The sequence below is a fragment of the Podarcis raffonei genome, chromosome 5 (assembly GCF_027172205.1).
Source record: "Podarcis raffonei isolate rPodRaf1 chromosome 5, rPodRaf1.pri, whole genome shotgun sequence".
NCBI classification, from domain to species: Eukaryota; Metazoa; Chordata; class Lepidosauria; order Squamata; family Lacertidae; genus Podarcis; species Podarcis raffonei.
The window spans coordinates 1523833-1546558 of NC_070606.1; the positions used below are offsets into that span (position 1 = coordinate 1523833).

Below are 22726 nucleotides of genomic sequence, written 5' to 3' on the forward strand. Positions count from 1 at the left end.
AGAGTGCAAGTGGCTGTGTTTCGGTTCTTGTATTGTTTTGGAAAGTCCAAATTAGGTAGGTTTGCCTTTAAATGGGAACAGAATCAAATTTCTCCCCCCTCCCTTCAGAACCTGCCTTGCACACAACAGTTGTGTTTCATGTAGCAGATCTCTCACTTTGGAATGAGTGAGTAATTGGCTTAGATCACAAAACGGTTTTGTTGTAGTTCTTTATTTTTCTGTGCTTATGCTTAAAAAGACCTGCAGAGGATGCCAGGTTAGTGCCCCTCCCCATTTTTTGTTTCCATTGTGTGTGTTTAGGATTTGAGGCATTCTCAGCTCTGACTGGGCAGCTTAGTCATTACTCTACAGCATGCACATTCTAATGTGGATGATTTTATATGAACAAAGAGAGGTTTATTAGGAAGGAAGAAGATTAATTATGCTTTTGGGTAGCCTCCTCTCTCTTTTTCTGGTTTTGTTTCCCAAACCTTTGTTAGAACGGCTAGGCATTGAGCCATTGTGATACAATAGAGAGCCCCCAAAAATAGATTTGAGGGGTTGGGTACGAGGGAGGGGTACACTTAGACAAACAGCTCTCAAAGCATCTCTGCCAGTCAAGTCCAGAGAGTGATACTGGCACAGTTGCAATAGTCTGCTTTTCCTGGCCAGAAATAACGATGTGTCAGCGTCTGTAAGCAGGAAGTTGCAGAAAGCAATAAATTCGGAGCCTTAAAAAATTGAAAGTATAATAGTCCATCCCTTCCCTCCAAGCACATACCACATGTCAAGAAAACAGTGAAGCTGTGTTCCCCAAAACCAAGGTCCAGGTGGGCCCAGACTGCTGAAGATTATCTAAAACCATTTTGTTTGGATGGGTTTCTGTTTCTCTTTGTAGTGGTGGTGGTGGTGGGAGAGAGGGGGTCTGTTTCCTCTACTTGTTGTTCTTGTTGTTCTTGTTCTTTGCAAGTTTAGTTTTTCCTCTCTGCTTTTATCTGGAATTTCTAGGATCCCATGGCTGCACTCCAAGCATGACTCCATCACATGCTGGAGGGTTTAATGCATGCTAATATCTCTGGCCTAGGCCGGTGGCAGAGAGAAAACAGACAACAAGACTAACAAGCCCTTGTTACTTCTTTTTCAGTTACTAGAATTTTCACTGTACCTTCTCTAGTCTTTTTCTGGTCCCTTGACCCACAGCCAAAAGAGGGACCCATTGCCACCCCCAGATCCCCCTTGGAGATAAGTAGATTCAAAGACAGCAAAAAACAAAGAGAGCGCAGTCTTCACCTCCTTTTCCTGTGTTTACTCCATGAATAATAGCATTGTCATGCAAATTTTCCAGGTTCACTTTTTCTCTTTTTGGGGGTTCATTTTTAGTGTCTTGGCCAGCCCTTGTATTTTTAGCAACAAAACAGTCAGGTAGCTAATTAATGCTTTTGCTTGCTCGTTCTGCTGTTTTCCCTTTAAACTTAAGTCATAGAATTGTAGAGTTGGAAGGGACCATGACAGCTGTCCAGTCAAACTCCCTGCTAACTTGTATATGTCCCATGCCCACCCCACATCCAGTATTACAAAACTTGTTTCATTCTGAAGTAGTTATCACCAAACTTGCGTGTAGGCCAAAAGGGGTGTCATTGTGAAAATGAGCAAAGAGTTGAATTTTTGCCTGTAAAATAGCTTAATTGTCTTTCCAAATATGCCATTTTGAAATGGCCATAGTTTGCTGGACAATCAGTTGCACAGCCAGAGTTCACTAATGAAACTACTTTGTTGGATATCACTCACAATATATTGTTATACACACCCCATTTTCTTCTCTGAGCTCAGAGACATTTCATGGGCCCATGTGTGGCCTAGGACTGGTTCACTTGGAACTGAATGAAGGTTGCCGGAGACTTGCGCCATTTCTGTGACAGCACAAAATGGTTGGTTCATGGCATGACGTTTTTTGCCCACTGACACCTTGGTGACATTGCGTCCAGCCAGGGGAGGAGGCAGGGGAGGGCAGCGAAGCTCTCTAGCTACTTAGCTTTCCAGAAGCTCTCTAGCTATTTAGCTATGCAAAGGCCTGTTCTCCCGACAAAAGGGAATATGGCAGGCTAAGCTTGTCTACCTGGTTGAATTTCTTTAGCGTTGTTTTTTCCATTCTGAAGCATATGGTTGGGGGAAGGATTTTGAAAGTTATTTTACGACACCCACACACCCACGGCAATATAAAAAGAACTCACTCTGCTAGAAATGCACTTCAGGTGCTCTTGAATAAATGAACTAGATAAATGAGCATATGAGACTCTGCCTAATTCCCTGCCTCTCCCACACTTGCTGCTGTCACCACCACCTCCTTCTTCCACTCCATCCAATGAGTTTTGTTTTTTGTTTTTTAGCTTGCCTGCAGTTGCATGTGTCAGATGTGAATTGTCATGTATTGGCAACAGGCTGCACAGCTCTTTAGTTCATTTCGCTGCAATGGAGTAAGTGGTGATGAGGCAAGACTGATTGCTTGAACCAACCTTTGGTACACTTATGTGGCTGTCCATCAATTCAGCTGTGAAGAGAAGACATGCTGTTAATAAAGTGTGTTGAACAGTGGTAGGTGATTTCTCATGGGTCTGTTGAGGTAAAGGGCAGGAAAGGGCAACTAACAGCAGGTTGAGGTGCTTCTCCCCAGTCATGGAAGATCTACATCAGGAACAAAGGTGGGAAGATACCGGCAGTGCCTCCTGTTTGCCAAGAGACCACTGTAGAGGTGGCATGGGTTGGGGGCTGCAGAGGAGTTAGCAGATGTGGCCTCCAAAGAGCACATTGCAGCTATCACTGCCGCTTCTGCAGCTGCAGTAGGCGGTGCATTCATGCATAGCTGTCAACTTACAGATTTGAAAATAAGGGACCAGCAGCCAAAATAAGGGGCCTGCAGCCTCACCTGTTCCAGGCACTCCAGTCTTCCTGTCCTCCTGCAGTCTGGTCAAACTCATGCTGGTAGCTTCGAGAATACTGTCCAACCAACTTTGTAACCAGAGGTTCAACTGAATAGAATCTAAATCACTTGCACCACAAGGCCTATGCAACCTCAACTTAAGATAGCTCCCTGGCCTGGCTTTGCATTGCAAAGTTTGCAGCAGCACGTGCAACAAAATGGCGTCCAGCATTCAAAAACCCCCTCAGCTTGCATTAACTAGCCACACACAAGGCATGCAAGCTCCACCCCCCAGTCATTCTTAGACTTCTTCTTGGGTGAGCAACACAGCCAAGCAACACAGTTGGAGCCTCCCTCCTCCCTGGCCGGCAGGGAGGGAGGGGAGCTGCTTCCTTTGAAATTTAAGGGACATCATTTAAGGGACATCATTTAAGGGACATTTAAGGGACATCCATCAATAAGGGACAGCAGCGGGACATGGCGCTGGAATAAGGGACTGTCCCTTCAAATAAGGGACACTTGACAGCTATGCATTCATGGGAGTCCAAATTTGCTATCCCTTTGGATCCTGCTGCCTGAGGCAGTCGCCTCCTGGGTGGTCTGGCCCTGAGTGGAGCTAAGGGTGGGCAGAGCCCAAGGTTACAGCAGGCAGCATACACTCGACCTAGAGATACACTCAGACAACCTGATATACACAGACTGACACACACAGATGTAAGTGCTGATGGTGGGGAGAAACAGCAAGGTTAGGGCCTCTGAGGTGGGCAGAAATGGTGAGGTCTAAGAGGTGGGTAGGGAGATTTCTGTGCTGCGCTTCAAAAAAGGTACTTGTCCTTTTGTCACAGCACAGCTCAAGAACCAAATTATGATGTCATAGTTCCTATTCGGGGTCAAGTTCGACCGGGGTCCGGCACACTTCCCTCTCTCGCAGCTCTGGTCTTCCCCCGGGACCTTTGACTCAGCAGAGCGTAAAACACAGCGGAAGTAGAAGCTTGAACGTTCTGTCGTGTGGTAGCAATAACTCAGGCTGACAGGCAGTGTCCTTATCTTTAAAGTCTTTATTCCTTAGCAAAACACAACAGCTATAAATTTCCTGCCTGGCGAGAGAGCCGACATCTCGCTTGCTCTCTCCTTGAAGCAAACACGCAGACTGAAAACACACAGAGAAATCCACACCCCTTCCGTGTTCTATGCCCGCCCTCAGAATGTGAGGCGTCATCACTCAGAACTCTTAACCCTGTAAGTTCTGAGCCCCCTCAACACCCCCTCTCGAATCACATTCTGAGAGGACTTCTGAGTGTTCAACACCTTCCCCATTGCCTTCCGCCCCTTCCTGGCATCGTTGTTAGGCACCTGTTGAACCTCACAAACCTTAGGTTCGCACTGTGCGAAACCAACCCACGCATTTGTGACCTGAAACCTCTCAGGTGGAATTCCCTTTGTTGCCCTTGAAGACCGCCTGGGCACAAACTGGGGTGCTCCTCCTGACCCACTGGGGCCAGCTTGTGCGTCTTCCTCATCAGAAGACTCCCCCTCTGACTTGACACTTCTGTGAGCTTTCTCCATTATGCGCACAGGAGATGAGGGCTCACTCTTGGACACTCCCTTAACAACCTGTGGAGACGCCCTACTCTGTTGCGGGACCTGGTCTCCACCAGCAGGTTCAGGCTCTGGCTCTCTTTCCTCCTCAGAGTCGTACAGACAATCTGAGTGAACGTCAGAGCGCACTTTGCGCCTTGCCCAGCCATCCTGCTCAAAGAACTCAGCCTGTTTACTGACCAGAAGCTTGGTCTGATCACCTTCTGGGTATGCGAATCTCCACCCCTTGGTCGCGGGTTCATACCCACAGAAGATCATTTCCTGGTACTTTGGACCACCCTCTTGCTGCAACCACTTTGGTACAGGCACCATGGCCCTGCAACCAAAAGAACGGAAGAAATGCACCTGTGGCTTCTGTCCGTTGAGCAAGAAATATGGGGTGTCACCTACCACTGCATTGTAGCACCTGTTCATCGAGAAATTGGCTGTTTTTACCGCCTCCCCCCAAAAACTGTGAGGCAAACCAGAGTCATCCAGTAGAATCTCGGATGCTCGAACCAGGGCTCTACTCCTCAGCTCTGCCACGCCACTCTCCTGAGGAGAAGTCACCTTGTGACGTATCCCCCTCTGGCGAAAGAAACCCTTTAGAGCAGACCCAGTGACCTCAGAACCACGGTCAAACTGGAAACCTTGCACCTTGGTGGAGAACCTCTGTTCCACCTCTGCAACCCAATCTTTGATCAGTTGCGCTGCCTCCTCCTTAGCTTTCAGAGAAAAAGCCCAGGAGTTCCTAGTAAAATCATCTGTCAGCACCATCAGCCACTTGGCCTTGCCCAGACTTGGCTGTGGCATACCTAAAAGGTCTGCATGCACAAGCTCAAAAGGCTTTGTGGTTACTCTCTCCACCCTGGGATCATTAAATCCCTTGTTTCTGGCTTTCCTGCAAGCCTTGCAATTCAAAGGTTTACCACATTCTTTTACCTTGCAACCTTTGGTGCACTCTGATAACATCTGAACGTCCTCACAGGACCCATGTGACATTCTCTTGTGCCACACGCAAGCACACGACACATGAGTGTGGTCAGTGGCTTTCCCCTCACCCTCGAGAGGTGATTCCAGAACAAAGAGGTTGTTCTGATTTTTTTCAACACGTACCAGTTGCTCTCCACCTCTGGAAATTGTACAAACATTTTTTTCAAAACTCACAGAATATCCCTCCTGTAAAAGAGAAGGTACAGACAGTAGGCAATGTTTTACCTCAGGGAGAACATAAACCTTCAATTCAGCCTGTAAAAAAGAGACGAACATGTTAGAAACATGGGTTACACGCCCCTGTGCACCTGTAGCAAATCTAACAGTTTTCTCAGTTGAAACAGCTTTGCAGTTCCACATTTGTCCATCAGGTGGCGCTGTTACCAAATGGGCATTCGCAGCTGAGTCAACAACCCAACGTAGCACTCTCCCCCCACCGGAGTTGTCCTTCTTTGTTGCCTTAGCAACTGACTTCCTGCTGCCCCCGACCTTGGAGCTCTCGTTGCAGGTGGTGTTGCTGTCCAGAACCGCCATCGCCGCAGTCAGCTGATAAGCTTTCTCACGCCTGCTCCCTCTGTTGCCATGGAAACCCGGCTGGTTCCCATGGGAAACGACCTTGGAAACATCCTGCCCTAGCTCTCTCGCTCTCTGTGGGCAGCTCCGGCGCAGGTGCTCCGGAGAACCGCAAACAAAACAGCAACGAACGGAAAACTTTGCAAACGTGCCTTTGGTCTTCGCTGCCCCCCCAACCTTTCCAGCAGCCCTCCTCCTCGAGGCTTTTCTGCCGTTGGGAAAATGGCTTTTGGCTTCTGCTGTGGTTTCTCTGCAAACCCCCTCCAGCTCCTGCCAAACAGCCTGGGCACTCTCAAGACCCTTGGACTGGCCTTTCTGGCCTGCACCCCCAAACTTGGGTGCACAGCCTCCAGAGGAACAGCTTGCCTCTGCTTTCCTCTTCCCAGCTTCCAGCAGCTTTCCAGCATGCAGCTCACACGTAGGGGCATTCTGGCAGCCCTCCAACACAGTCCCAGCCCCCTCTGGGCCTTCTAGGCATTCCTCAGCCCCTCCTGGGCTCTCTGGGCGTTCCCCAGCTTCTGTGCAGCATCTGGCCCCCTCTGGGCGTCCCTCAGGCTGGCGTCTAGCCCTCTCTGGTGTGGCTCCCACTCTCTTCAGTGCCTGCCGACCGACCCAGGGCTCCTTCCCGTCTGCCTCTTCAAAAGGGACTGCACGCGATTCATGGCTGTCTGCCATCTCTCCCCCGGGGCCCGGCCTACTCACGAGTACCTCCCGGTCCGGCAGATCTCAGCTCCTCCCGGCTGGCTCCAGCTACTCCTTAGCTGGCCTCTGCCGATTCTGCCTGCAGTTTCCTCACACGCACGAACGTTGCTTATCTTTATTGCTGATCGCCATAACCTATTCGGGGTCAAGTTCGACCGGGGTCCGGCACACTTCCCTCTCTCGCAGCTCTGGTCTTCCCCCGGGACCTTTGACTCAGCAGAGCGTAAAACACAGCGGAAGTAGAAGCTTGAACGTTCTGTCGTGTGGTAGCAATAACTCAGGCTGACAGGCAGTGTCCTTATCTTTAAAGTCTTTATTCCTTAGCAAAACACAACAGCTATAAATTTCCTGCCTGGCGAGAGAGCCGACATCTCGCTTGCTCTCTCCTTGAAGCAAACACGCAGACTGAAAACACACAGAGAAATCCACACCCCTTCCGTGTTCTATGCCCGCCCTCAGAATGTGAGGCGTCATCACTCAGAACTCTTAACCCTGTAAGTTCTGAGCCCCCTCAACAGTTCCCTCCTCGTTCTTTACGCCAGTCTCCTGCTGAGTCTCCAAAGTGGTGTGTTGGCTAAACTTCTGTCTCCCTGCCCCTTGCCCAAATGGAACTGCAGCAGCAGCAGTGTGATTAGCTGAAAGCGTCCTGAATGAAATCTGATTGGTCCCCTCCAGGCACAATTCAGAGTAAAATGAAGTGCTAGCTGTGGATTCTTGTGGGAACCAAGGCGACTAGGTGTCTCTAATCTCAAGGAAAGAAGGGTGTTTGAAGGCTTGAATGCTAATTTTTAACTGGAAATTGCCTAGAAAATTTCCTCAATCTTCTTCTGAAGGGTTAAGGGGGTGGGAAGGGGGAATGGGAGTCTCAGAAGGACAACTGCAATCAAGGAGAAGGGGAGAGGAGGAGAGGGCTACTCCTGTCAGCAGGTTGCTGCCCCTTCTGGACATTGCCTCCATCTTCTACCTGCCACACTTCCAAACTAAGGGTATAGTATCTGACTGCATCATGTAACTCAGCATTTCTTTATCTTATGGATTCTGTCCATGCCATGGCAAACCTGGATTTCTGTGGTACATAACCTCATATTACACTGTGGCTTACATATGGGTGAATCATTATCCTAAGTCAGTGATGGACAAACTTGGCCCTCCAGCTGTTTTGGGACTACAATTCCTATCATCCCTGACCACTTGTCCTGTTAGCAAGGGATGATGGGAGTTGTAGTCCCAAAACAGCTGGAGGGCCAAGTTTGGCCATCACTGTCCTAAGTCCTCGTGTAGCTAAAGCTCTATATGCATTCAGCAGGTTATATCAATTAAAGAAGCAATCTGAAGTTTATCCTAAGTATAAAGAGAAAAGGTGGATTATCTATTACATGAAACTTTTCATTGACTTAGAGGGGCACTTTAAACCTTTCGATTCCAGATAATGCAGTCACTGGCTGGGTGCTGAATTTCATGATCTGATATAAAATAATATGCCACTTCTTTGTTGACCAGCAACAATCTTTTGTACAGGCAATTGTTTATCCCCGGGATTATGCTATGCTTTGCACTATCAGACACCTATGTGTTACTAAATGTGTTCCTAAAGCTTCTTTATGCATTGATGGCATGAAGAGGCTCTGCATGTGCAAACATTAGGTGGGCAGGGGGGGTTACACCCCTTGCCACTCCCCCACCACCTTCACAGGCCCCATCCCTGACAAGCACGCGTAAGTGAAGCCTACATGGCCTGTGTCTGAGCAGGGGAAGGGTCCCTCCAACTTCAGAGGTGAGAGCCAACAGCATGGCTCCCGTGCCCCTCTCTAGATGCTGAGGCTCTACATGTGATGAATGTGTAAAGAGGCTTTGGGTGGAAGCATAGATATACTGTATATGAGATTGATATATTAATGATTGTACTTGTGTATTTGTTTTCTGTTCCCTGCCCTCAATTTGTGCCGCAGCCTTTTGCAAAAGCAAATGGAATTAATTGAAGGGTATGTGTTTGCTTAATAGTGTGAAAGGGCAGTATAGATAGCATGATAGTACACAGTTTCCAGCTGGATTTGAATCAGTCACTCAATCAGTCTGTGCATATGATCTGGATGTTCCGACCCCCGATAAGCGCAGATCAGGGCCAATGACTAGGACTTGTTTAAATAAAGCTTCCACATGTCCAGAATGTTTTAAAGGTGTATAAAGGTAAAGGGACCCCTGACCATTAGGTCCAGTCGTGACCGACTTTGGGGTTGCGGCGCTCATCTCACTTTATTGGCCAAGGGAGCCGGCATACAGCTTCCGGGTCATGTGGCGAGCATGACTAAGCCGCTTCTGGCGAACCAGAGCAGCGCACGGAAATGCCGTTTCCCTTCCCGCCGGAGCGGTACCTACCGTATTTTCGCTCTATAAGACTCACCAGACGACAAGACGCACCTAGTTTTTGGAGGAGGAAAACAAGGGGGGAAAAATTCTGAATCTCAGAAGCCAGAACAGCAAGAGGGCTCGCTGCACAGTGAAAGCAGCCATCCCTCTTGCTGTTCTGGCTTCTGGGATAGCTGCGCAGCCTGCATTCACTCCATAAGACGCACACACATTTCCCCTTACTTTTTAGGAGGGAAAAAGTGAGTCTTATAGAGCAAAAAGTACGGTATTTATCTACTTGCACTTTGACGTGCTTTTGAACTGCTAGGTTGGCAAGAGCAGGGACCGAGCAACGGGAGCTCACCCTGTCACGGGGATTCGAACCGCCAATCTTCTGATTGGCAAGTCCTAGGCTCTGTGGTTTAACCCACAGCGCCACTCGTGTCCCCAACCCTTTAAAGGTGTATAAAAGATGCTAAATTCTGTAAAGTTTGAGCCTGTTTAGTATGGTAGCTAAGAGATGGAGCTACAACCAGGAAGTCCTTGGGTCAAATCTTGTGTCTGCCATGAACTCTCTTGTTGACCTTAGGCAAGCCACTGTCTCTTATTCCCACTCCTTGTCTGAAATAGGAAAATGGGATAAAATACCAATGTATCTTGCAGGGGTGCTGCATTAAGATAATGTACATGAAAGATCTGAAAGTACTTACACAAATCCTTAAGTACCGTAGGTTCCGGTGTATAAGGCGACTTTTTAACCCTGGAAAAGAAGTTAAAAAGTCAGGGGTCGCCGGGTATGGGTGGCGCGGGGCGGAGGCCCCCCCACCCCCCTTCCGAAGCAGCAGCAGCAAGCAACGGGCTCAGCTCCACGCCAGGCGGCTTTCTCCCGGCACGGAGCTACCCAGCATATTAGGCGACTGGGCTTTTAGGACAAATCCCCAAATTGCAGCTGCTAATTTGGGGGGTCGTCTAATACCCCCAGTCGCCTAATACGCCGGAATCTACGGTATTAATATCTATATGGCTCAAAGCAAGTGATGCAAAAACAGGATATCTCTCACCTTTTCCATTTTTATTTGTTCTCTTTTCACAGCAAGCTCGGAAGCCTTATGATGTGCGTGATGTGATTGAACAATACTCTCAAGGGCATCTCAATATGATGGTTCGAATAAAAGAACTCCAAAGAAGGTACCCAGCTCACAGTTGCTTCAGGTGCTCTGTGAGCTAGCAGTGAGGGATATACATTTGAAAAGCATTTTGGGGCAAAAATGCTGTATTTTGTACACAGAAATTGGTGATGTTACATTGTCTAACACTGTATTAAAGAGACTTGTTGAAGTTGTTTATGTTAACACAACTTCAACAAGTCTCTTTAAATACAATGCTAGATAATGTACAGGTTATTGTTCCCGCAGAGGAATGGAATATGCCTTAGCATTTTTTCAAATGCAGTCTTTACAGAAACTCTGAAAGGTTCGCCAGTTTTATTATCCCCATAATAGAGAAAGGAGGCTGATAGAAGAGTGGCAGAGGCAAAATTCACACGGGAAGTTTCCTGAGCAACATGCTGCCTCAGTTTTCAATGGTGTACAATGGACCTTCTACCTCTTGGGAAAAAGAATGCAGTGGAATCCTTTTTTTTCAAGGATTATGCCTAGATAATATATGTGAAGCCCTTTTAAATGCATATGGATATGCTAAATTTATAAAGTTCTAATATTATCATGACCATTCTAGATATCCAGGTTGATAACAGAAACACCAGGCCCCTGGTGGCAGCCCAGATGGCTCATGATGCACAAAAGAAAACTGCCTGTGTTGGGTGCCTTGGCCCTGCTAACTGAACTTCTTTCCTGAGCAGGTGACTGAGGAGAGCCTCTGTCACTGATCTCAAATCTCTGGCAGGTTTGTATGAATGTAGGCAGTCCTTTGGATAACTTGATCCCATGCCACTAAGGGCTTTATGGTCATGACCGACACTTTGAATTGTGCCCTGAAGTATACAGGCAGCTAATGCAGCTGACAAAGAATTGGTGTAATATGGTATGAGTGTTTAGTTCCTGTGAAAATCCAGGCTGCTGCACTCAGCTGCTCCAGCTGAAGCTCCTCCACTGTCTTCATGGGCAGCCCCATTTTGAGCCCATTTTAACAGTCCAGTCTTGATGTAACTGGGACAGGAACTGCTGTTGCATTAGCCTCCATATTCACATAGGATTCTAGCTGTCTGATAAAAGGCACTCCTTGCCACCCCTGGCAGCTTTGGTTCTGCAGGTAATGTTGAATCCAACAGGAGCCCCAAGATGCAAACATGGTCTTTCAGTGGAAGTGCTACCTAATTCAGCCCCAGGTAAATTCATCCAAGCAGAATCAGCCATTTTCCCAGTCACAGTATTTCTGTATTTGTCTAGGGTATATTTCTATTTGTTTACCCTCATCTATCTCAAATCTGCCTCCAGATACCTGTTCAGGTATTTCACAGCCTTCCTAGGATTAGCCAATGGAAACATGAGGCAGAGTTGTGTGTCATCTATGTACTAATAAGGAGCAGGAACAAGGTTCAAGCTCTGTCAGTCCCTGTGTAGACTTGCTCTCTGTCCTATAGATCACACAAGCAAAATTGGCATCACTACAACCTGAAGCATAATGAAATCGACTTGATAACATTCTTGTGTAATCAAATTCTCTTTTCAGGTTGGATCATTCCTTGGGGAAGCCTGGCCTCTTTCTTCCAGGTACAGAACATTTCTATAGACCTATCAGTTGCATCAGCCAATGAAGGGCAGGTGGGGGGGGGTATTTAACTGAAAATTTAGGCCACTATTTAGTTATTATATTCAGCTGATAGTCAATAAAAGTTTGTGAAAAGCATCTCTATTTAATGATTCTTATATGCGTGTCTTTTACTATGCATGTAAATGTAACAAATGTCAGAGGACTGGGCATCTTATGGGCAGTTTTCTCCATGCATCTTTAGCTACAGATCAGCGTAACATAGCTCAGAGATCAGGAAAGGAGGGCAGGGCTGAACAGAAAGTACTCACTTCTTTTCTCTTTCTGGATTAACTTGATTTGCTCTCCATAATACCAGGTCCTCGCCAAACTTAGCTGGCTGAATAGCATCATCCTACTAGCTCTACCCTATCAGGACACCCTCTCCTCACTTATCTGGATAGTGGCAGCAATATGAGTGGTAGAAAGATGTGAGTCAGAGCTTTGGTTAATTTAGCTGTGAAAGCAGGGAACTTTCTCAGCCCTTGATCCAAGGATGTCAGGGGTTGCCCTTCTCTTGTGTCCCAGTATACATGGATCTCTGCATTCCCTGGTGGTTGGGGGGGGCAGAGCCTCCCTCCTGACACTGGTGTCCCTACAGCTTACCTAGGTGGCGCTGGGCAGAGCAGGGCAGCGGCAAGGGTGGGGTGGCACGAATGCCTTGGTGGAGCCAGGCCCTGTGCTGCTTCTGTTGTGCCCACACAGCAGTGCCCTTGCCGCTGTCCTTCTCCACCAGCATCACTGAGGTAAACTGCAGCAACATTGGTCTTAGGATGGCAGCTACGCCCCACCACACCAGCAACTACTGTTGGTATTTATCGATTATGGAGGATATAGTGCAATCATGTTGCCAGCCAATTTTCTACTACCTTCTTGCTAGAACTATGTTAAATAAACTAGCTGCATTTCCCCCCAGATATATATAATTGAGTATTTTTTCCCTTTTTTCTTTTTTAAGAAAAGGGAGTAGACAAAGGATACTATACGGTAGGAGCCAGACTGATCCGGCTAGAGGATAAGGTAAGGATTTGTTTGTTTGTTTGTTTTAAAGCACTCTCCACACACCGTTAATGATATCAGATTTATGTGCCATGAAGATTGTATCTTACCATCATTTACTTTAAAACTCTGAGAAGCCAAGATAGGAAGAGAATACACTAATACAGCCACCGAAAGTGGCTAGGGAAACTAAGCCAGATGGGTGTGGTATAAATAATAAAATTATTATTATTATTAACTGGAAGACGTTTGATGAAGAAGTTTTCTGTAGGCTGTGTTAGGGCTATCTATACATGGCAAACTTTGATGCAAACTTTGGTGCAAAGCAGGAATATTTGCTTCTTGACCGCGTGAGTAGTATAAAGATGTGTCTGAAGCTCAAAAGGTATGAAACCTGAAGCACGGAGGAATTTATGGATGGCCTTTGCTTCCAAGGTTATCAAACCTAATGCATGGCAATTTGCTGGCTTGTTTTTGCTGGGATATCGCTGGGATATATGGAGACAAGTGTGTTGAACTGCTGATAAGAATCAATAAAGTGTTGATCTGTAATGGAAGAGTAAGCTGCGTGGGCAGTGCCCTGCTTTGGTGAAAGGGAAGGGATAGATAGATGCAGGGGTTTATTTTGAGGTGGTACGTAACTGTATGCTGTACCGCCACCTCTTTTCGCCTCCTCCTCCTCCACTGCTTCCCTGGAGCCATTTTGGCATGACCCGCCAAAATGGGGCTACCACAAAGTGGCATGGCTAGAGTGGCCATCTCCCCCTCCCCCTTCCTTGACTAGTGCTTATTCTACCACAAAGTGGCACGGCAAGAGTGGCCAATGCTACTTTTTCCTTTCCTTGCTGCGTGGGCCACTCTAGCTGCACCACTTTATGGTAGAGGAGGACTGCTTTGCTCTTCGACCACAAAGTGGCATGGCTAGAGCAACCTTCATGTCAAGGAAACAGCTGCTCTAGTCATGCCACTTTGTGGTAGCCCCCCTTTGGTGGGGTGTGCCAAAACTCCTCCAGGGGGCAGGAAGCTGGAAGCTTTGGGGGAGGGGAAGGGTGTGTACCAGGCAGTGCCTCCTTTTTTTTTCAAATGAAGCACAGGATAGATGATAGTACAGTCATACCTTGGGATAAATACACTTCGGGATGAATATTTTCGGGTTGCGCTCCACAGTGACCCGGAAGGAACGCGCTGCATGCCCGTGACTCCCGAGCCTCCCCCGATCTCCTTCCCCCTTCCCCCGTCGTTTTGACTGATCAGGGGAGGCTTTTGACTTCAGAATGAAGTACTGCTAATAGCAGTTGGACCATAAAGAAGGCTGATCGCCGAAGAATTGATGCTTTTGAATTATGGTGCTGGAGGAGACACTTGAGAGTCCCATGGACTGCAAGAAGATCAAACCTATCTGTCAGGGAACTGCCATCAGTACTGGAGGGGGAGCGCAAAAGCCAGAGGGATTCCAGAGAGTGTCCAGGGATCAGGAGGAGCAGCCCAGCTTCTGGGGAAGAGAATCAGCGTAGCACCAGTGGAGAAGGGGGGCAGGTGGGGGAAGTGGCGAGGCGGTCCCATGACTCCTTGTCTGGGACCAGCGGGGAGAGTAGGGGTCCTCCGTTGCCCACGCCCTCCCTGCGCAGAAGGCTTTCGCGCAGAGAGGGTAGGCGGAGACTAGGCGTCAAAGAACTTCTTTGCTGGAAGAAGTTTAAGAAACGCCCACTCACAGATTCTGCCAGCGATTGAGTCAGCCACGGGTGAGTGGCTGTCCGGACAGAAGAGGTTCACTTTGGCAGCCCAGCCAGGTGTTGGCACCGGCTTACACACGAGCAACCCCTAGAACCATTACACTATCCATTCTGAAGGAAATCAGCCCTGAGTGCTCACTGGAAGGACAGATCGTGAAGCTGAGGCTCCAATACTTTGGCCGCCTCATGAGAAGAGAAGACTCCCTGGAAAAGACCCTGATGTTGGGAAAGATGGAGGATGCAAGGAGAAGGGGATGACAGAGGACGAGATGGTTGGACGGTGTTCTCGAAGCTACAAACATGAGTCTGACCAAACTGCGGGAGGCAGTGGAAGACAGGAGTGCCTGGCGTGCTCTGGTCCATGGGGTCACGAAGAGTCGGACACGACTAAACAACAACAACAACAACTGCTAATAGCCTTGTCTTCCCCCAGCTTCTGTCACACCTCATTGTTTTGCATTTGTTTAGTGTGTCTCCTGTGTGTGGAGCCAGACTTGAAATTGTGTAAAAGATGCCTCCTAATTCCTGCACTGAGGAGCCGACTCCCAGTCCAGTGCTACTGCTGCACGGTGGCAGAAAACGTCTGACACTCGGTGTCTATGTCACTTATTAAGTAAGGAACTTGCAAAAATACACTTCAGCAATTGAAAGTTGGCATGCTCTATATATCCCCATCACCTTTAGCTCAGTTGTGATGTGTTTGTGTAGATTTAGTTATAGAATGCTAGTTCCATGTTTTCATGTTAGGGCACCAAGAGAGGCCTGCTTAACCTAGACGTGGAAGGGCATAGACTACTCTCATCTGCCTCTGACCTTCTTGGCTGCTTTGGGACCAGTGGACACTTACTTACGCCTATCTTGCTTGACCTTATAGCTAGCATTGATTCTACTAATTGTACAATAGAAATCTCAACCCCCCTTTTGGCTCTGTGAACTACTGATTGTTGGCTTATATTATGCTTTAATGATTTACTTGTAAATTAAACTAAAACCCTTCTTTGATTTGCTCTTGCTTACAAATAACTCATGCTGTTGCAGTTGGTATTGTAGCTGCTTGTGGTTCAGTTCAGACTATGTGGAGATCTTCAGGATGTGCATGGGGCCCTCTCCAACGGCAAATGTGTGCCATTTGGCTGAACCTTCCCTAGCTTCAATTTAAGGAGTTAACTTTAACTTATGGTATGTAGCCATTCACAGATTCCATTTATACATATTTGGACAATTGTTTCCAACATGATCTAGTTGTTAGCATTCATAGCTGTTTAAATTTGCAATCTGAAACCTCTACAATTCAGATTGGGTATTACGAATGCCCTATTTATTGTATTCTATTTAACATGTATGCCGCAAGGTGAGAGAGGAAGCAGAGAAAGCTGAAAAATAAAAACTGAGAGGGACAGGAATTGATGAATAAAAAAGTGTGAAAAAGATAGCTGTCTTGATTTTTGTAAAATATACATAATAGATAATTTCATAATTATATGGAAAGCATTTGTGATATTTACAGTTACAATTGACATACTCATTCTACCATAACTGTTTCCACATTTATAAACAAAGAAGCAACAGCACACTAAGTCAAAGCAATAATTTGGTAACATTTAAAATGGGCAGAAACATGCCAAGGGATGTTGAGCCATAAAGCTGAAAGCTTTAGAGCAAGATTTCAGACACAAAGTCTGACCAAAGCACAGGCCTCTATAAATACTGCATTGAAATAAGTTTTGCTTTTATTTTTAGTAAGAGCCAGGCTAACTGGAAGAACATTTAATTTGTTGGAAATGCAAATCTGTTCTCTTTCTGTCCCAAAGGGATGGTGAGGTTGTGTGATCCAAGGACTAGAATACTAGAAATGAACTCCTGAGGTGGAATATCAAGCATCCACCTTCCACATCAGCTGGGGGAGGGGGCGGAAGGTACTTGCCTTTTAAAAAAAAATTGGGTCACGGAGTGCCAATGCAAGTTGGGGCTACAACAGAATCAGAATGGAGCAGTGGATTCTTTATGGAGGGAACAAGGATATGTGTCCACCAATTTTCCTTACTCTTGGCATTCTTCTACACCAAACTTGGACAAACTTAGAAGACTCCACACTGTCAGGCTCCTGATAAGGCAAAGTTTCTGGTCATGCAAAGGCTCCAAGGTGTCTGTTTCTAAAAGCCTGTTGTAATAAGAAAGTATTCACCTGCCAGTGACCTGCCACCCAACAGAGAGGAAAGTCTGGGAGCAGCCACTGAGAAGACATTAGTAGGTCCTATAATAGTATAGCCAAAGTTAATATGAGGACAGGGTGGGCATCTGGTCCACCTGCGTGGTCTGCTGTTGCTGGCAATTAGCTGTTTAAGGTTGTGGAGCAAGTACATTCATCCCTACACCCAAGTCCCTGAAGATCATTTAGTCCAACCCCTGCAAGGCAGGAATCTCAATTAAAGCATCCCTGACAGATGGCCATCCAACCTCTGCTTAAAAACCTCCAAAGAAGGACAGTCCACAATTTCCCAAGGGTGTCTGTTCCAATGTCTAACAGCTCTTACCGTCAGAATGTTATTCCTGATGTTTAGTCAGAATCTCCTTTATTGTAACTTGAAGTCACTGGCAAGAGCTCCGCCCAACCCCGAAGAGTCAGCTGGCTGGCAAGCTCTATTGGCTAGCCTGAAGCGTCCATCAGCCAGCTTGGTGGGTGGGCTCAACTTCTGAGCTAGGCTGCGTGAGACAAGCAAGTGAGGGCACAAACTTTTACATCTTATTTTTTATGACTTCAAAAATGGAACAAAAGGCATCGCAAACAGGACCGGGGACTTTGTGCCCTCCAAACAGAACGAATCTGTATTTTAAAGGACAGGTGACAACAAGTGCCTCAGCTTGAATGCTGCGTTAATAACAGTGCATTTGCCATAAGTTATTTTGGCTCATTCTTGTCATTGTTTCTCAAGTGAATTTTTATTTGTATGACCCAAGGATGTGGGCAGAGTGCTTTGTAAGCACAACTTTTCACATATATGTTCAGTCTTGGTCATCCTCCTGGCTGATAACATATGACGTTAACATTTGTTGAGGTACGTAGATTGGCCGGGTGCTGTGCATCAAACAGGCGTCATATTTTGCTTCCTTTAAACAAAGTGATACATCTTTGGACTATAAAGGGACATGCTCCCCCCCCCACATCACCACACACATCCCCCCATTAGTATATCTCTAAGACTTCAACTAATCTTAATCTGGACAGATAATTGTGTGTTTAGATGCATAATTATTAGATGCATGAATTCAACTTGTTTTCACCTTAGTTTACTCAGCTGAACACAACTGAGCTACATGTGCAGCATGCAAGTGCACACTGCTGAAGTCACAAGTGCTGCACTGCTAAGAGCCAAACCATTGTCTGACTTAGTGGTTTGTTCCCCTCCAACTATGAGCAGTGAGCCAAGAGCAAGCTTTCGTTACCGCTTGTGTTTGTTTTCAAGAGAAACAATTCACAAGCCTGGGTTCAGATTAGGGCTTTTTATCAGCCAGAACTCACCAGAACTCAGTTCCGGCCCCTCTCAGGTGGGCTCCATTACCATTATAAGAGAACAAGGGAGGCGTTCAGGATGAGTTCCGGCACCTCTTGTGCTAGAAAAATAGCATTGGTTCAGATGTAACAATAAACAATATGGCTGCTTTAGTTGAGATTCCTGCATTGCAGGGGACTAGATGGCTCTTGGGGTTCCATCCAACTCTACAATTCTGTGATTCTGTCATTGTAAGATCATGGCTTAGCTCCCAGGTGTAGGAGAACAACAGGAGTGGGCAAGCAGCCAGGCACCTACACTTTCAGCAGTGTGCACCAGCACCTTGTGTGCTCACATTTAAACCATGGTTTAGTTTAACTAGTGCTTTGAAGTAACATGTAAACCAGTCCAGGGAACAATCTGGAGGTATTGGTAAAATGGAGGCCCTGGGGTTTTTTTTTATATTTCAAAAGAGAAAATGTTCAAAATGAAACACATGGGATGGCTACTTTAAGAATCCAGTATTTGCAGTTTAAAAATAAGTAACATAATATTTGGGCTTCAGAAATCAGACTCATTGATTTTTGCTTTAATCCCTACCAAATGTAGTCTACACATTTAGCAAATGACTATGTTTAGTTTGTATATACGCAGAGCGCTATGTAAACAAGAGGAGTGGTTTTGCCAGTGGGGAAAGATTAATGTGGTCTTTTTTATGTACTATATATATATTTACCTATAATGAGCCTGGTTACATGAACATTAAAAGTATTAAAAATGTCAAGATTATGTTAATTCTGTTCTGAAAGGAATCCTTCGCTCTAAATTATAGCTAAGAAATTACATTGCTTATTCATGAATTTTATGTTTAAGTGGCTGTTTCCAAAAATGTCACTGTAGGAGGGAAGAAAGGTTCATTTTCTTTGGCTGGTGCTCCATAGCTGTACCTGTGTTCATTTGGTTTCATTCAGGCAAAGAAATGCTGGAGACTAAAATAACTTCTTACATATTGATGTGTGCTTGGAAGAACGGACTTGTAGTGCTTTGGGCTGTTGGTAGCATCACATATATGTATAAAATTCTACAAGTAGAAAACTGAGATGGAGGGGAGGCTGTTTTTCATTGATTGGGGGGGGGTGTCTTACCACTAACTGTAGTTAATTAATGAACAAGTTAAAAAGCTAAACGCTGGGAATAAGCCCCATTGAACTCAGTGGGATTTCTGAATGGAGACATGCTGGGTTGCACTTTGAATATTTGTAGCACCTCACTGAAATCTTATTAAAAATATAAGAAACAAAGGGAGACTATTTTCAAGTACAGCGAGGCCATTTCTTCAATTAAACATATAATACCTGGCCTTCATTTTACTCTTGAAGAAAGTCCAGTTCTTGGAGGTTTTGAGCCAATATTGGTAAATAAGGCACAGTTCTTAGTTTAACCACTGAAGTGTAAATTTGTGGGTTTGACTAAAACCCTGAAGCAAAACACACAGATAGATGCTGATGCAAATGTTTTTATTTTTACTATAGTTGTGCTTTTGTTCCCTCTCTTGGAATCACCCATTGGATCTAGCATGACATATTCTGTGCTGGACTGTCATGAAGGAAGAGTAGCAAAGACACTGTTGTCCAACCCAGGATATTCTTATTAGGAAGTACAGAGCTGAGATGGGCTGTGACTGTGCAGGTTCACTACCTTATAGCCACTTGTCAGAAAGTCCAGAGCCTTGCAAGACAGTCTGCAATATCACTGACCGTTTTCTATATGCAAGGGACTATGCTATCACCTGGGCCCTCCCCTGCTGTCTGAAGTGCTACAGCCCAGACGCAGGTTGCCTGTCTTAGTGAGAACTAGCCTGCAGATTCCAAGCTTCTCCCCGATCAGCATATTGATTTGTTAAACTATTGCTTTGCAAGCTCTGCTTCCTCCCTGTCTAGGAAAGGGAAAGCCGGCCAAGGCTCTGTAGGTGCCACAATTCCATGGGAGCACCAAAAAGCAATAGAAAATGGTAATGGGTACTGAAATTGGCTTCCTGAGAATGTGAGCTTCCGTTTTGAAAATATTATATTTGCCATTCTCAGCAAAATAAGGATGAGATTTTCTCCTCTGTTTTCCAGAACACAGCCTGGGTATAGGATTTCCATTGTGGGGTACACACTGCATTATCTTAGTTCCTTCTGCTTTCGCAGCCTTCTCTCTTAAATGCTACTAGGCAGCAACCTTGTGGAATCAGGTCTTTCTGGGTCCTGATGCCCATCCAATTCCACCTTGGCTTTCATCTGCCTCCACACCTCCATGGCTTTTGCTTGTGTGGGTTTCGCTGATACAATTTCAAGCAGCCATCTGAGACTGTGGGAGGTCAATAGCTAGATTGTTTGGTGTAGGTCACATGCACCTGTGGTTTCGTTGAGATGAAGTAATAATACATAGCAATGCCTCCAAATCACTGGGGAAGATTTTATTAGTGTCAGTGAAATATTCAGTAGGATGAGAAGATGAAGTACTCTGCAAGAGTACAAATGAACTACTTTATTTTTGTGAAGGCAATGATGCAGGAGCATCGCACAACCATTTGTGAAGCTAGAGGATACAAAAAGTCCACTTCAGATCCACTACAAAATCACTTTGTGTCAGTCAATTCTTGCAGCCTCAGTAAAAGGGCCACCTGGGGGCACCTGGCGGTAACCATGTGTCCAACAGGTCAGTTGTCTATTTAAAAGTCCTTTATCTGAAGAGCTGCCAAGTCCATGTAGGGTTTAAAGATAACTGGAAGGGAGAGCAGGTATATTGTGTGCATGTTAAAAAAAAAGTTATGTTGTAGAAAACTAAGGTGAAAAACATTCATAGCAAGAGTCCGGGGATGGGTATCAGACTGGTGGACAGGAGGAAATCCATAGTCTATGATCTTCTGCCTGCTCTTCATCCATGAACAGTAGTGTGATTTTCCATAACCACCAATTTTAGGCACAAACTCAAATAATGACAAGAGTCCTGAATCGAAAAGGGGCTTCTGAGCATACGAGCAAGCCTTTCCATACAAGCATAACAAGGCCATCAACTTGTGTCAATGTGAAATCATGTAATTAAAAAAAGTGTTGTCTGATGTCCAGCTCTGAGGGTCTTCTAGCGGTTCCCTCACTGTGAGAAGCGAAGTTACAGGGAACCAGGGAGAGGGCCTTCATGGCAGTGGCATCCTCCGCGTGGCACGCCCTCCCTCCAGATGTGAAGACAGCCCTGAATCGAGAGATTTTTAATGCTTGGTGTTTTAATTATGTTTTAAGATATGCTGTAAGCCACCCAGAGTAGCTGGAAAACCCAGCCAGATGGGTGGGGTATAATGATAATAATAATGATAATAAAGATAATAATGATGATAATGATGATAATGATAATAATAATAATAATAATAATAATAATAATAATAATAATAATACAGTGGTACCTTGGTTCTCAAACTTAATCCATTCCAAAAGTCTCTTCCAAAACCAAAGCGTTCCAAAACCAAGGTGCGCTTTCCCATAGAAAGTAATGCAAAATGGATTAATCTGTTCCAGACAATTAAAAACAACCCCTAAAACAGCAATTCAACATGAATTTTACTATGTAATGAGACCATTGATCCATAAAATGAAAGCAATAAACCAGGCTGCAATCTACTATCCAGTATCAAAAACTGGCAGTGATCTACCCATTGCCATTGGAGGGACGAGGGACGAGGGGGGAGTTTAAGTGGGAGAGTGTGTGGAAACACTCCAACTGGAGGGACGAGGAGTGCGCATGGGGAAGGAGGTGGCTAACTGGATGAAGTGGGGGGGGGAGGAAAGGGAGGTATGCGTGCCACCCATATGTGTTTCCGAACCCCTCCTGATCTAATATATCTGTATTTTCCAAGCTGAACCAATCCTTTAGCCATGTTAAACATGCAGCTTCATAATATATTTTAAGATCCAGTAATGAAAAGCCTCTTCTCTCCTTTTTGTCCGTTAGAATTTCGAACTTTATTCTATGCTTCCTCCCCGCCATACAAACCTAGAAATCGTTTTTTGCCACTCCTTGAATTGGCCTTGTCCTATAATACTTGGGATGATTTGGAATAAAAAGAGCATCTTAGGTAAGACACTCATTTTTATGGTTGCTATCCTTCCACAGAAAGATAGTTTCAATCTATCCCATATTTCCAAATTTGTTTTTACCTCTTTCCAAGTTGTTTTGTAATTATCCTTAAATAGGTTTGCATTTTTCCGGGAGAGCTAAGACACCCAAATATTTTATTTTCTTTACCATTTTTATCTCTGTTTTGTTTTGTAATTGATCTTATTGTTCCCCCTTCATATTTTTTACCATCATTTTTGTTTTACTTTTGTTAATTTTAAATCCTGCCATTGCTCTGAATTCTTCAATTACATTTATTGCTTCTACTGTCAAAGACTGAGCTTCTTGTAATGTCAAAACTATGTCATCAGTGAAAGCTTTGACCTTGTATTCTTTTTCTTCACATTTTATTCCTGTGATTTTTTCTGTTTCTCTTATATTTTGAAGTAATACTTCCAATATTGATATAAACAGCAAGGGTGACAGTGGGCAACCCTGCCGTTTGCCCTTTGTAATTTGGAAGCTCTCTGTCAATCCATTATTTATTCTGA

General features: G+C 45.5%; 1 protein-coding gene across 4 annotated transcripts in view; it reads left to right on the plus strand.

Annotated features, from left to right (window-relative positions):
* LOC128413497 (potassium voltage-gated channel subfamily KQT member 1-like) overlaps positions 1-22726 on the plus strand; it is a 334949-nt gene that overhangs the window by 193421 nt on the left and 118802 nt on the right. For all 4 annotated transcript variants that reach the window (XM_053387514.1, XM_053387517.1, XM_053387515.1 and 1 more), the window contains 3 exons: positions 10182-10276; positions 11780-11820; positions 12816-12877. In XM_053387514.1, the coding sequence (XP_053243489.1) occupies positions 10182-10276; positions 11780-11820; positions 12816-12877 (198 nt within the window). The remainder of the gene's footprint in view (positions 1-10181; positions 10277-11779; positions 11821-12815; positions 12878-22726) is intronic.